This window comes from Mauremys mutica, chromosome 4, assembly GCF_020497125.1.
Source record: "Mauremys mutica isolate MM-2020 ecotype Southern chromosome 4, ASM2049712v1, whole genome shotgun sequence".
In the NCBI taxonomy this organism is placed as follows: Eukaryota; Metazoa; Chordata; order Testudines; family Geoemydidae; genus Mauremys; species Mauremys mutica.
This window is the reverse complement of record NC_059075.1, coordinates 161650900-161665709: the sequence shown is the minus strand read 5'-3', so window position 1 is coordinate 161665709 and position 14810 is coordinate 161650900. Positions and strand designations below refer to the sequence as shown.

General features: G+C 56.7%; 1 protein-coding gene across 3 annotated transcripts; it reads right to left on the bottom strand.

Annotated features, from left to right (window-relative positions):
- Nucleotides 1-865: 865 nt before the first annotated feature.
- On the bottom strand, nt 866-14548 carry LOC123369769 (perforin-1-like). 3 transcript variants are annotated; one of them, XM_045015715.1, is made up of 5 exons: nt 14444-14548; nt 10721-10882; nt 7560-7942; nt 2445-3025; nt 866-2165 (listed from the first exon to the last, which is right to left on the bottom strand). In XM_045015715.1, exons 4-5 carry the CDS (start codon nt 2969-2971, stop codon nt 1121-1123), a joined length of 1572 nt encoding a protein of 523 aa, XP_044871650.1. In that variant the 5' UTR covers nt 2972-3025; nt 7560-7942; nt 10721-10882; nt 14444-14548; the 3' UTR covers nt 866-1120. The 3 variants fall into 3 exon arrangements, with proteins under 3 accessions (XP_044871650.1, XP_044871651.1, XP_044871652.1); XM_045015716.1 differs by having other exon boundaries at nt 7798-7942; XM_045015717.1 differs by lacking the exons at nt 7560-7942; nt 10721-10882; nt 14444-14548 and adding an exon at nt 7120-7157.
- Nucleotides 14549-14810: the final 262 nt, after the last annotated feature.

The following is a 14810-nucleotide window of genomic DNA, read 5'->3' as shown; positions in this document are numbered from 1 at the left end:
TGGCCGCTGTTATGTTCTTAACCCTGAGGTCTGTGATAGGACAAAAAGATATAAGAAGAGGGGGCATGGGAGGGATTGTGGAGGAAGGGAGTGAAGGGGAGGGGGGCAAACAGAGCCTCTACTATGCAAGGTAAACAGAGCCCCTGGTATGGGGGGAGGGGGAATGGAGGAGCAAAGAACCCCTGGCATGGGGGGTACAGAGCTCCTGGCATGGGGGGGGAGAGGCTGCAGGAAGTGGGGTACACAGGGCACTGATGGGGGTACAATGAGCTGAGTCGACAGCAGCACTGAGGGTACGATCCCTCGTTTAATGCTTTACAAGGACATAGTCTGGTTGGGAGAATCGCAGGCACCAGGGCAGCGCCAGAGCAGCAGCGAGCAGAGACCCCAGAGAGCAGGGGAGGGCGTTCCCAGGAGGAGGCACTGGGGAGTGGGAGGGCTGATTGTACCCAGTGGAACTGGGCTTGCTTTTTTCAAAAGTTGCTTTAATTCTTATAGAGTTGGGGGAGGGGGGGCGGGAGCTGTTTTCTTGGGGAGGGGGCTTGTTTTGGAGCTTTTTGGTACTAGGGGGTTTCAACACACTGTTCCAGTTGTAAAAGGGATGGCAGAGCGGATTCGGTGATTGACCAGTGCCAATGAAGACGCCCGTCATTAGAATTTGAGAAGCCTCCAATCCCCACTCCCGTTCAATGAAGAAAAAATCCCCAAATTTGGGAACTTTCTGGCCTGCCCGTTCCATACATACGATGTGCCAATTGCTTGTCCTGCTCTAGGATGTACTTCAACACAGGCATGTGCCATAAGGAGGCAACAGCGCCCAAGGCGGCTGGCGAGCACGAGAACTTTTTTAATAAAAACAAAATTATGCCAGAGTACACACACATTTATTAGTTTCAATGTGCAACTTCCAGTTGGAAGCAACAAAACTAGACCTACTGAAAACAACAAAGGGATTTGTCTAAACACACCCCTGCACTCTCTCTGAGATGGGCGGGGTTAGTTTGGAAAGGCATTGCTGCTTTATTTTCTTGTGAGACTTGGTAACGCTCAAGAAAGGGAGTGGGGTCTAGTGGGTTAGAGCAGTGGGGGCTGGGAGCCAGGACTCCTGGGTTCTATCCTCTCAGCCTCTCACAGGCACGTACTCATGGCAGTTGTTGCCCCCCAGGTTGGGCCCACACTCCAGCGTGTAGGAAAACTGCAAGTGGCCGTGGTCAAGGAGGCAGGTGAGTGTGTTGCTCCTGCCGACCTCGAGGTTGGTGCTGCAGTAGCCCAGGCGATGGTCCTCCCATGGGTCGCTGTCCCACACCTCCAATTCCAGTTTGGACAGCTCCCACAGCATCACCGGCAGCGTCACTGGCCCGAAGTCCAGTTCTTCGTACCAGGTGGGGTAGTTACTGTCCTCAATGATCTCTGTCTGTAGCTCCCGGCCTTGGAAGAAGACCTTGACGTAGGCATCAGTGTCGGTCATGATGTCTCCCCACAGGCCTGCGCCTCGCAGCTCATGGACCTTCAGCCGGGCCGTGCCCCTCTTGAGTGAGCAGCACATGGAGTTGGTGAAGGGGTTGCCGGGGCAGTAGCATTTGCAGGGGTCGTCGGAGTCGACCTGACTCCCTTGTGGGCAGCTACGAAGGCAACTCTTCTTGAGCCTCTGCTTATCCACATACTCCTTCACTGCCTGCCTCAGTGCCTCCCGCCTGGGGTCGCTGGGTGTCACCAAGGTGTGGATGGGCATCAGAGAGTAGGAGACCAGGTCGGGGCTGGTTTTGAGGCTCTCCCTCCAGGTCGAGAAGGAGTTGGCATTTTGATTGGTGGAGAAGAGCAAATTGGAGTCACTGTTGCCACCCGTCACCTGGATGCGCTTCTCCACGTAGGGCATCTGGGATCTCCCCCTGCCCTGGCTGCTCTGGCTCAGGCCCAGGTCTTGCAAGAACTGTGAGCGCAGGCGATCCTTGATTTCATCGGCTGTCAGCCCGTCCAGCACTGCCCGGCAGGTCTCTATGGCCATCAGCTGCTGCACGCGCCCCCCCAGGTCTGCCTGCCTCACGTAGTGGGTACCGTAGGTGGTCAGGAAGAACCGGTATGTGGTTGAGTCGTACCTGAGTGGGAGGCTTCTCAGGGCCCGGGAGAACTGGGGCGTCAGTGGAGGGTCGTGAGTGAATCTCACCCTGCCCAGAGGGGAAAGAGAGAGGAGTTAGGAGCCAACCAGAGACCTCCTGCACCTTCCCCCTGAACAAACTGGCCCCACTTCCCCAGTGCTCACTCGTGGGTTCCCTGGCAGGTGGGGGCGCAGTAGGAGGCGCTCTCCTCTTGCAGTCAGTGCTACCCCATTACCCCGCTGCAGCAGTAGGGGGCGCTGGGCTGCACAGAGCAGGGTGGCGGGAGCAGCAGGGAACAATGTGCTGCTGGGAGCAGGGCAGGGCAGGGGCCTAGCTGGGGATTCTCACCTGTAAAACACACAGGGAATCTCTTGGTACACGAACATGTACTTGTCATCTTTCTCCTTCTGGGAAGCGTAGCTGGTGAGCTGGGATTTGGACCCCCTCAAGGCCGGGCCATGGGAATCCTCTTCCAGCCCCAGCTCTGACATCCACTCATTGTTCACATCCCACGCCAGTGCCCGGGCCACAGCCGCGGCTGACTCTTTCACTGAGCTGCTGAGGTCGTTGGTGCACAACATTTGGACATTCCAGTCCACCATGGCCAGAGGTACCCTGTGCAGTCTCCCCCCCTGCAGCCGGTTCTCGCACAGGGTGCAGGTGCCATTTGGGTGGCGCCACAGGCTGGTGTCCACCAGATTGGCCCCTGTCCGCTTCAGAGTGGTCACGTCAATGCCCTCCCCCACCAAGCTGTACCCGGGCACGAAGGTCATGGTCTCCTCGCACTCCTCAGCTGTGCCCATGTAGCAGTCGGAGGAGACTCCAGGGAGAAGGAAGAGGAGGAGCAGAGGGATGAAGGCACTGGATCTCGCCATGGCTGGTGCGATGGTGCCCCTCAGCTAGGAGTGGCTTTCAGTCTCTCAGCCTCCCTAGAGGGAGAGAAACAGAGAGAGGCTTCATTTACCACAATCTAGTGGCAGGCAATTCCACAGGCACAACACATCCTAGCAGCATCCCAGAAGCCTGCAAGCTGCTCTGACCCTCCCTGGATCTGAGAGAAGAGCTCTCCAACAACCTATGCTATAGCCTGCCTGCCCCATTGCCCGCTGATTCTGAAGGAGAGTTGCTGCTGGGTGTGGGCAGCACAGGGACTAGGACACATTCAACCTGGCAGTTCTGATTCTGTCCACTAGGGGGCAGTTGATTTAGTTGTGTGTAGTTGGGACATGAGACACATGGGTGAACAGTTCTCATTCCATACAATAGATAGCTGGGCGGATAAGCACCTGTGTAAACCCCCGCTCCCCACCCCACCCCCAAAATGAATCTCCCCTCATTGTGCTGGGAACTGAATCCCCCATGTGAGCTGCAGGCAATAGGGTGACCTTCCTGAAATACTCACAGCCCCATTCCCTCCGGCAGGAAGAGATAGAGAGAGAAGGGTGCACACCCACATGAAGGTCCTCAATTCCCTTCATGTCTTACCTCCTAAATCGCTGGATGTGCCAGACTCCTTCACCTGGCACTGAGCTGCAGCCAGCTCTGGGGAGGGGCAGCTGGGGAACAACCAGACAATTATATTGTCCAGAGACAGCTCATCCGTCGCTGAGTTGCAGCCACCTCTGGGGTGCGGCAGCAGGGGAACAGCCACCCAGAGAGCTCTGGGGAGCACTGGCATGGGTACTGGGGTACGGTGATGTCCCCACACCTACACAGACTGCTGCTCCCCAGCACGTCCAACAGGCTCCCCTGTCTGCGGCAAAGCACAGGGCTCTCGTGTGGGGATCACAGCAGCTGGGCTGGAGCCATGGTGTTTCCAGGCACTGCCCTGATCCAGATGTCAGCTGGATCAGAGTGCAGGGAGCTGAGCTCTCCTGAGCTCCCTGGGTTCGTCAATCAGGAGGCAGGGCAGGCAGAAAGAGGGACCCCCACATACAGCAAAATCCTCCCCCGAACAAATCCAGGAGGATCAGGGGGAGAAGGGGGAGTGAGGGGGAACTAGCTGGGGGGAACGGCCAGATCTTTATACCAGTGATACAATTATAAATCTGGAGTGGGGTCAGGCAGGCTAGAGAGGAGAGCCAGGGATCCAGGACTGCTAAATTCTATCCCTGGCTCAGGGAGGGGAGTGGGGTCTGACTCTGGACTTCTGGGTGCTTTCCCTGGCTCTGGGAGTGGGGCAGGATCTAGTGGGTAGAGCAGGGGGTGGTGGTGGGAGCTGGGAATCTGGACTCCTGGATATTTTCCTTTGCTCTGGGATTGGACTTGGGTCTAGGCATTAGAGCAGCGGAGGGGCTGGGATTGGGGCTCCCCTTGTGGGAGGGGAGTGGGGTCTAGCAGTTAGAATGGGGAGCTGGGAGCCAGGGCTCCTGAGTTCTTTCCCTGGCTCAGGGAGGGGAGTGGGGTCTAGGGGTCAGAAGGGGAGTGGGGGACATGGTGTCAGAAGGGGTTAAACATTAGCAGACAAGCCCATATTCAAACTTTAGAGACATATTAGGAGGTAATCATTGTGGTTTTTGTGTGTTTACGTATACGCTGTTAGAGGTTGACAATGTAACCAAACGGTTCCTGTCTGTCACTATATTTTGTTAATTCAGAGATCCAAAAGAGATGTTAACATTTAATTTCACTGTCTTCATTCCTCTTTGAAGTATGCAGTTAATTACTTGTAAATGGCAGAAGGCGGGCAGTTGCTTTATGTTAATCCAGGCAGCTAATTACCGGAGGTCCTTCGGAAATAGAAGGTCTTATTTCAAAGCCATGATAGTCACCTATTATTCCCCCAAGGAATGTCCACTGTCCAGATGCTGCCAGAGAACTATAAAAGAACTCTTGGGCCCCGATCCTGTAATCTCAGATCTGCTTAAGCTTCATGGGGGAAGTTCGATTCCCAAGACTGAGGTCTCCAGCTCCAGTCTGGATCACGCTGATATTGGACATTGGCCTGTCTATTTGGGACTATAACCTGATGAACAGATTCAGGAAAGGACTCTTTGCAATTCTGAAGCTCACCATCTTTACTACGAAACTGACCTAAGAACTCTATTCATAGCTGGCTGGATAATGATCTTTTAACCAATCCCCTCTCTTTCCTTTTTTAATAAAGTTTAGTTTAGTTCACAAGCGTTGGCTGTAAGTGCATTTGGGTAAGAGCTGAAATATTCACTGAGCTGGTGAGGAATGTGTCCAATCCTTTGAAAGTGGGAGAATATTTTATATGATGAGCAAGATTTTCAGTAATCCTGATCGTACTTCACTTGGCTGTCTGGATTGCAGCCCAAGGCTGGTTTCTTTAAGGGAACAGTTTTGGCTTCTGAGTAACCAGTAAGTTATTGCAGACGCTGTTTTGTTGCTGGCTTGGTGAATCTATTAGAATAACCACCAGTTTGGGGATTGTCTGTCCCATTCTTTGCAGCTTGCCCTGATTGAGCAATCTCAGGACTCTTGGGTTCTACTGAAAGCCGAGAACTTGCTGGGGAGCCAGTGTGTGTGGGTGCTGGGTTACCTCAGGGGATGTGTGTTACCTGCAGCCCCCCTCTGCTCTCAGGACAGAGTGTGGGGATGGGTAGAACATGGGGAAGGGAGACAAGGAGGCTGGGCGAGTGGCAGTGCTTAGGCACAGGGTGGGGCTGAGCCCCTCCCTCCGTCCCCTGGCCATGCCATGATCTGTGGGCGACCTGAGCCCCTCTACCTGTGTTTGTTCCAGGATCTGGGGGTGCCCTGAGTCCCGCTTTCTGCCCCCCATGTGTGTTCCAGTGTTGAGGGAGGGGAGAAATAGGCCCTCTCACTTCCCCACATCTTGTGTGCATAAGAACATAAGAGCGGCCATACTGGGTCAGATTAAGGTCCATCTAGCCCAGTATCCTGTCTGCTGATAGTAGCTAGTGCCCGGTGCCCCAGTGGGAGTGAACAGATCAGGGAATCATCAAGTGATCCATCCCCTGTCGCCCACTCCCAGCTTCTGGCAAACAGAGGCTAGGGACACCATCCCTGCCCATCCTGCTAATCGCCATTGATGGACCTGTCCTCCATGCATTTATCTAGTTGTTTTTTGAACCCTGTTATAGAGTTGACCTTCACAGCATCCTCTGGCAAGGAGTTCCACAAGTGACTGTGTGTTGTGTGAAGAAATACTTCCTTTTATTTGTTTTAAACCTTCTGCCTATTAATTTCATTTGGTGACCCCTAGTTCTTGTGTTATGAGAAGGAGTAAACAGCACTTCCTTATCTATTTTCTCTACACCAGTCATGATTTTATAGACCTCTATCATATCTCCCCTTGGCCATCTCAATTCTATGCTGAAAAGACACAGTTTTATTAATGTCTACCCATACGGAAGCCATTCCAGACCCCTCATCATTTTTGTTGCCCTTTTCTGAACCTTTACCAATTCCAATAGATCTTTTTTGAGATGGGGCGACCACATCTGCACGTAGTATTCAAGATGTGGGCGTATCAGGGATTTACATAGAGGCAAGATGATATTTTCTGTCCTATTATCTATCTCTTTCTTAATGATTCCCAGCATTCTGTTCACTTTTTTGGCTGCCGCTGCACATTGAGTGGATGTCTTCAGAGAACTCTCCACAGTGACTCCACGATCTCTTTCTTGAGTGGTAACAGTGTCCACACCCTCTCCCTGCCCCCAGGCATGTGCTGGGATCTGGGGGTCAGGAAGGAATTATTCATTGGGCAGGGTGAGGGGAGCTGGGGGGCAAGAGGGAGGGGGGAAGAAATGGGGGAGGGGCACTTGGGGTAGAATGGGGGCCAAGGAGGGGATCAGGGGTTAGTGGGGGGCTGAGGGGCTTCCACGCAGCGAGACACCCTGGGGCAGCGGAGTCAGCTCTGCAGTTCCTTTACCCTCCTCAGCCCCTCTGCCTGGGCACCCGGGCACCAGCTCGGGAAGTGGGGTCAGAGCCTGGAGGAGGATCTCCCCCCTCTTCCCCTGAAGAACTCAGGATTTCGCCCCAGTGTTTCTCTTCTATATTTTCAAATGTTTTACAATAACTAAACGGCACTTACCTTGTCTGTGGCAGAAGCAAGAGTGATTCCCAGCTCCTAAAGAGGCCTCTGGTCACCTGGGTTTGCCTTGTGCCATATAAATACAGTCCTAGGTGCTGACTTCTAGTTTTCTCTGGGATGCTCCGCCCCCTTCCCTGAGGCCACGCCCCCACCGCACCCCTTCTCCTGAGGCCCCTCTCTCCTCCCTCTTCCAGTCTGGGCAAAGGCACAGCCTGACCTCCCACCTCTCCCAGCACCCCCGGGTGAGCCCCCTGCCCTCTCAGGGGCTGGGCAGACCCCCGATCCGCACCATTCCTGGGGACAGAGTCCCCCAATTCCCTTCTCTACTCTGATGCTGGGGCCAGGGAAGCCCAATCCACTCCCCTGCCCGCCCCACCGATCTCAGGGCTGGGGACACCTGCTGCCCACCGAGGCCAGCACAGAGCTCTGCAGTCCCTCACCGTGATGGTTTCCTGGGCTGTGTGGGGTCCAAGCAGAGGGTGAGGAGGTGGGGTAGGGACGCTACAATCACCACCAGGACTGCCACCCCCGTGCCAAGCGGGTGAAGTGACAGCAGCCTCCCATTCCCAGGGATTGTTCAGGCTGCGCCACAGGCTGGGGTCCACCCAGCATGGTCACGTCGATGGCCTCCCCCGCCAGGTTGTGTGCAGGCAGAGATGCCACGTTCTCATCGCACACCTCAGACTTGCTGGTGTAGCACTAGGGGGAGACCCCCCAGGAGAAGAAGAAGGAGGAGGAGGAGTGGGATGAAGCACCAGATCTGGGCATGGCCGGTGCGATGGGATCCCTCACCAGAGAGGGGCTCTTTGGTCTCCGATCCTCCCTAAGAGAAGAGAAACAGAGAGAACCTTAATTAACGAGAATCCAGTTGCAGGCACCCCAATGCCTGTTGTGATGAAGTGGGGGATTTTCTGTGTTTTTCAGTGGTTTGCATGCGGAGGTGGTGGGACTCAGTTTCCATGGGTGTTACTGGTTTAACCAATTAATGGGAGAGGGAGGTTGTTGTTAGAGGGACCAGCGATGGAACTTGGGACCCCAGCCAATGGCCTGGAGAATGGATAACCCAGCAATGGGTGACCGGGAGACCCAGCTCAGATGCCACAGACGGTTCTGGGCAGCAGGAGGACAAAGGGCTACAGAGAGAGGACCACGGTGACCTGACCAGCCGGTTCCAGACAGAGAAGAACGATGGACGGATGAGAGTAGAAGCAGAGAGGAGAGGAGGCCAATGCAACACTGTTTACCTGGACAGAAGACAAAGGACATGGGCAAGGCTTGGGGCCGGGGGATATCAAAGGCCCAGCTGCAAAGCTCAGGATCTCTGGACTGGGGGGAGGGAGCAGGCAGAGCCCACCTGGATGCAGGAGGGACTGGGATGTGCTGTGCTGAGGGAGGCCAGGCCTGAGGGCCCTGAGAGTTCCTACGCTGTGTTCAGATGGTCAGGAAACCCTCCTGTTTTACGCTGGCTAAGAGTCCTTCTGGGTTAGAGAACAGGGTGGCATTAGTTCCTCTGGACTCGCTGAGGGGACCCACAGTGAGAGACATACGTACTAAAAGCTCAGAGAGGTGTGATTCCAGGAGGTGGACCGGGTAACCCCAGGAAAGAGTGGACGCCCGAGAAGGGCTGTCACACTGAATGGGGTTCCCCCCAGGGACCGCACGGGGCCAAGAGTGGGCACAACCTGTGAGTCTGTGACACCCGCGAGGTGCTCTGGGATGGACTCCCAACGGTCAGCGCGGGCAACCAGGACTGGCAGGGGTTGCCTCTCACTCTGGCTGAGTTCTCAGAAGCCCTTTGTCTCATGCCCACTGATCCATCTCCAGGCATGGAGAGACTGACCGTGGAATTCGCCACGTGGTCTGGGACGTCCTCGGCCTGGACCTTGCCATAGTCTGGGACGAGTCCGTAGGGAGCAGAGTGCTACCCCTGTCATGCAGGCGAGCCGTGCCCACCTCTGAGGGGGACCTCTGCACCACAACCTTTGGAACTGGTGTCCTGTCTCACTCCTCAGTGTACCCTACACGGTCATAGCTAAGGCCATTTGACTGTGATTGGCAACTGCCCCGGGCCCCACGATTTGGGGGCCCCACGTTCAGGGAGATGTGTTATGCTTATAAGAAGCACCCAGGATCCTTTTCAGGGGATAAGGCGGTATGCCGCGTTTATTAAGAATACAATAGTAAACCAACTCCATATGCTCACATAAACACACACACACACTCAGACACACACGCACTGTCCCACCAGTGGATGTTATAGTTACCAGCCTGTAGCTTGGACTAATCTAATGGCCAGTTATATTAGTAACGAATGGGGAAGCGGGGTCCTGTTGATCTCGATCTGATGCTCGGAAGTTGTGGCAAGGTGAACCCAAAGTCCCAGGGCAAAGCACCCTGCTTTATAGGAATTTTCCTTCATTGGGGTCAGTGAGTTTCGCACCGTCATGCTGTAATCAATCATTTGATGAGTGCATGTTAAGTGCTTCTTTTCTTAAGTTGTTCTTCTCATCCTTTCATCAGTTCCTCAGGGAGTTACCCTATACTGGTTTGGGTTACAGCTCTCTTGTCCTGATTGATAGGTGCTTGTCTCACCTTTTAGAGTCGTCAATCTGCTCTCCTCCTCAAAATCTTATTGGAGTACACAGCAATCTCCTGGTGCCTTTGTATCTCTCTTTGGTTCCTCCCTAGAACATCAGGTCCGGTGATAGCCTTCATTCTTATCTTATAACACACACATCCCTCATTCACACCTAAAGCAGGATTGATTTACACAGAAACAGCATGAACATTTACATAGGAACATCAAGTTGCAATTTAAAAAAACCAATCATCACACTCTTTTACTTCTTTCACAATGCTAACTTTAAACCTATAAGAAAGTGGTGACCTTGAAATCAGCTTCAGACACAAGATTCTGGCTGATGCATCTTGACCAAAGGCACACTAGGCCGTTCCTTCCTGCTTTTAGAAAGGGTGGCTGGGTGGGTACTTCAAATTATAATTACAAAACACATTAATACATACTACATTATTTATGATCTTTCTTTCTAACTAACTCATACCTAAACTAAAATAGGATTTTTTCACTCCAGATGCGGGGCCCAGGGCGGCCTGTGGGGCTAGCAGGGGCCCTGGTGCTGGCAGCTATGAGCAACCTGGCCCCAGCCCTTGCCACGCCACTGGCTCCCGGTGTCACGCAGCGGAGGGGGTGGAAGATGGAAAGAGGCAAGTTGGGGGCTTGAGGGAAAGGGTGGAGTGGGGGTGGAGCAGTGGCAGGAAGAGGTGGGGTGGGGGTTTGGAAGAAGGGGTGGAGTGGGGGTGGGGCCTGAAGTGAGGAGGGTGTCCTGGGCCCTGTACCCCCCCACCAAGGGACGGTCCTGGTGACTGGGGTCCACAATGGTGGGCTCGGGGACCTCCTTGAGTTCGTGTGTAGGGATGGTCTGTTGTTTGCCCTCCTGTCCCTGAGAAGGAGAAGGCGTTCGACAGGGTGGACTATGGGTATCTCCTGGGCACTCTGCGGGCGTTTGAGTTTGGGCCACTGTTTGTGGGTTTCCTCCAAGTGCTGTGCACCTCCGTGGAGGACCCTGACCAAACCCGTCACCTGTCAGGCCAGCTGAATGCTCTGGCCATTGAGCGCTGCCTCCATCTGCTCCGGACGATGAGCTGGAGTTCTGGGTGGGCCTGTCAGCATATGCCGCCGACGTGCTTCTCGTGGTGCAGGACCCAGGCTCCCTGGTGCGGTTGGAGGCCTGCCAGATGTTTCCTACGTGCGATTCAGATATGAATTGGCTGCAGATTATGGAGCCTTCTCAAGTTGTGAGAGGCAACAGGTCAGGTCGGGGGGTAGGTGGGTCACGGGGCAGGGGCCCGATAACAAGGTCCAGAGGGCAGGGGTGAGGGCTGGGCAGGGAGCTCCCTCTCACAGAACCTACTCAAGGAAAGCCACGGAGGCGGGCGGTAAGGCGGCCCTCACCTCCGGGAGTACACGCCGGGAGGTATGAGGGGTGGAGAGCCCCATGAAATGACTAAGCGCCAGGGGATCCACCCAGTCCCTCCCCCACCTCTCGTAGTGCAGGAGGTCTCTGATCCTGGTGCTTCCTGCCAGGACCAGCCTCCGGCGCACTGAGGGGGACCCTGCTACCCCTACACCTAGTTGGGGATTGTGCTGCAAGAGCTCCGTGAAGACGCCTACCCCCTCAGTGGCTGCCACAGACCTAGACGTCAGCACCAGTCAGAGCCGTCCCGTCCATAGGCTGGTTTGGGGCAACCGCCTTGGGCCCCGTGCTTTGGGGGACACGTGGGGCCCAGGGCGGCCTAGAGGGTTAATGTGGGGGGTGGTGGCCTGGCACTGACAGCTGGGGTCGGGCCCACCTCCTCATCAGCATCACTCGGAGGAGAGGACATGGGGGAAGAGGCGGGCTGGGGGTGGAGCAGGGGTGAGGATTTAGGGGAAGGGGTGGAGCAGGGACGGGAAGGGGCAGGGTGGAGGGGGGGGTTGTCCCTGGCCTGCACCCCCCCTAGGGACGGCCCTGAGAGGCATGGCCCTGTAGCCTCCTGCTCCTGTTGGATCATTTGTTTTCCCCTGAATTTAGTTGAACCTTGGGCTTTGTTAGTGTTTTCTCCCCCTGGGCTGGTGCCGGAGCCCTCGGTTGTGGGTGGGCGAGCACCCTCCCCCCTGCCCGGGGCGTTGATAGGAGGGCAGGGTGGCTGAGCGGCTGCGGAGGTGAACCGGACTGTCCCGGTGCCTCTTCCTGTGCAGGAAATCACTGGTGCTCAACCAGCTAGTCCTGTCCCTGCTCTGGCCCTGGCTCAGCACCCTGAGCCTGGCCCTGGATTTCCTGGCCCAGCTCCAGAAGGTAGCTCTGGAGTTTCTCTGGCCAGGCCTGCACTGGGTCTCGTCTCCCCCAGAGGGGGAAGGACAGGGCCTGGTTTGCCTCTGCACCCAGGTCCAAGTTTTCCACCTCCAGGCCCTGCAGAGACTCCTTTAAGCTGCATGAAGTGTGTTGGCACACGACTTCCTCTGCCCCCCCGAAGAGCTCCGCTGCGACCGGCAGCTCTTTCTTCTCCATCCGAGGGGTCTGCAACCTGGTACAGTCTCCCTCACGCCACAAAAGGGGAGGGGCCTGGGATAGGCATGAACCGTGCAAGTACCTTCATGGAGCCATCAGCTGATGTTCCTGGCGGGCCGCAGAACCCGGTGGAATAAAGGCTGGCTCCCCGGGGCGCCTCACCCTCAAGGGATGGCACAAGGTGCCCCCTCTGCGTATTGGGGTGGGACACAAGGGTGAGCAAATGAAACGTGTGGAGCACGAGCATGTGCAGATGTTTCCTACGTGTGATTCAGAAATGAATTGGCTGCAGATTATGGAGCCTTGTCAAGTTGTGAGAGCCAACGGGTCAGGTTGGGGGGTGGGTGGGTCACCGGGCAGGGGCCTGATAACAAGGTCCAGAGGGCGGGGGTGAGGGCTGGGCAGGGAGCTCCCGCTCACAGATCCTACTCAAGGAAAGCCACAGAGGCGGGCGGTAAGGCGGCCCTCACCTCCGGGAGTACACGCCAGGAGGTATGAGGGGTAGAGAGCCCCATGAAATGACCACGCGCCAGGGGATCCACCCAGTCCCTCCCCCACCTCTCATAGTGCAGGAGGTCTCCGATCCTGGTGCTTCCTGCTAGGACCAGCCTCCAGCGCACTGAGGGGGACCCTGCTACCCCTACGCCTAGTTGGGGATTGTGCAGCAAGAGCTTCACGAAGACACCTACCCCCTCAGTGGCTGCCACAGACCTAGACGTCAGCACCAGTCAGAGCCGTCCTGTCCATAGGATGATTTGGGGCAACCGCCTTGGGCCCTGTGCTTTGGGGGGCATGTGGGGCCCAGGGCGGCCCAGACGGTTAGTGTGTGGGGGTAGCCTGGCACTGACAGCAGGGGTCGGGCCTGCCTCCTCATCAGCATCACTCGGAGGAGGGGACATGGGGGAAGAGGCAGGCTGGGGGTGGAGCAGGGGTGAGGATTTAGGGGAAGGGGTGGAGCAGGGACGGGAAGGGGCAGGGTGGGGGGGGGGGGTTGTCCCTGGCCTGCACCCCCCCTAGGGACGGCCCTGAGAGGCATGGCCCTGTAGCCTCCTGCTCCCGTTTGATTATTTGTTTTCCCCTGAATTTAGTTGAACCTTGGGCTTTGTTAGTGTTTTCTCCCCCGGGGCTGGTGCCGGAGCCCTCGGTTGTGGGTGGGGTAGCACCCTCCCCCCTGCCCGGGGCGTTGATAGGTGGGCAGGTGCCTGAGCGCCTGCGGAGGTGAACCGGACTGTCCCGGTGCCTCTTCCTGTGCAGGAAATCACTGGTGCTCAACCAGCTAGTCCTGTCCCTGCTCTGGCACCGGCTCAACACCCTGAGCCTGGCCCTGGATTTCCTGGCCCTGCTCCAGAAGGTAGCTCTGGAGTTTCTCTGGCCAGGCCTGCACTGGGTCTCGTCTCCCCAGAGGGGGAAGGACAGGGCCTGGTTTGCCTCTGCACCCAGGTCCAAGTCTTCCACCTCCAGGCCCTGCAGAGATTCCTTTAAGCTGCATGAAGTGTGTTGGCACACGACTTCCTCTGCCCCCCCGAAGAGCTCCGCTGCGACCGGCAGCTCTTTCTTCTCCATCCGAGGGGTCTGCAACCTGGTACAGTCTCCCTCACGCCACAAAAGGGGAGGGGCCTGGGATAGGCATGAACCGTGCAAGTACCTTCATGGAGCCATCAGCTGATGTTCCTGGCGAGTTGCGGAACCCGGTGGAATAAAGGCTGGCTCCCCGGGGCTCCTCACCCTCAAGGGATGGCACAAGGTGCCCCCTCTGCGTATTGGGGTGGGACACAAGGGTGAGCAAATGAAACGTGTGGAGCACGAGCATGTGCAGATGTTTCCTACGTGTGATTCAGAAATGAATTGGCTGCAGATTATGGAGCCTTGTCAAGTTGTGAGAGCCAACGGGTCAGGTCGGGGGGGGGGGGGTGGGTCACCGGGAAGGGGCCTGATAACAAGGTCCAGAGGGCGGGGGTGAGGGCTGGGCAGGGAGCTCCTGCTCACAGAACCTACTCAAGGAAAGCCATGGAGGTGGGCGGTAAGGCGGCCCTCACCTCCGGGAGTACACGCCAGGAGGTATGAGGGGTGGAGAGCCCCATGAAATGACCACGCGGCAGGGGACCCATCCAGTCCCTCCCCCACTGCTCATAGTGCAGGAGGTCTCTGATCCTGGTGCTTCCTGCCAGGACCAGCCTCCGGCGCACTGAGGGGGACCCCGCTACCCCTACACTTAGTTGGGGATTGTGCAGCAAGAGCTCCGTGAAGAGACCTACCCCCTCAGTGTCTGCCACAGACCTAGACGTCAGCACCAGTCAGAGCCGTCCCGTCCATAGGCTGGTTTGGGGCAACCGCCACGGGCCCTGTGCTTTGGGGGGCATGTGGGGCCCAGGGCGGCCCAGACGGTTAGTGTGTGGGGGGGTAGCCTGGCACTGACAGCAGGGGTCGGGCCTGCCTCCTCATCAGCATCACTTGGAGGAGGAGACATGGGGGAAGAGGCGGGCTGGGGGTGGAGCAGGGGTGAGGATTTAGGGGAAGGGGTGGAGCAGGGACGGGAAGGGGCAGGATGGAAGGGAGGGGGGTTCCCTGGCCTTGCACCCCCCCAGGGATGGCCCTAGAGGCATGGCCCTGTAGCCTCCTGCT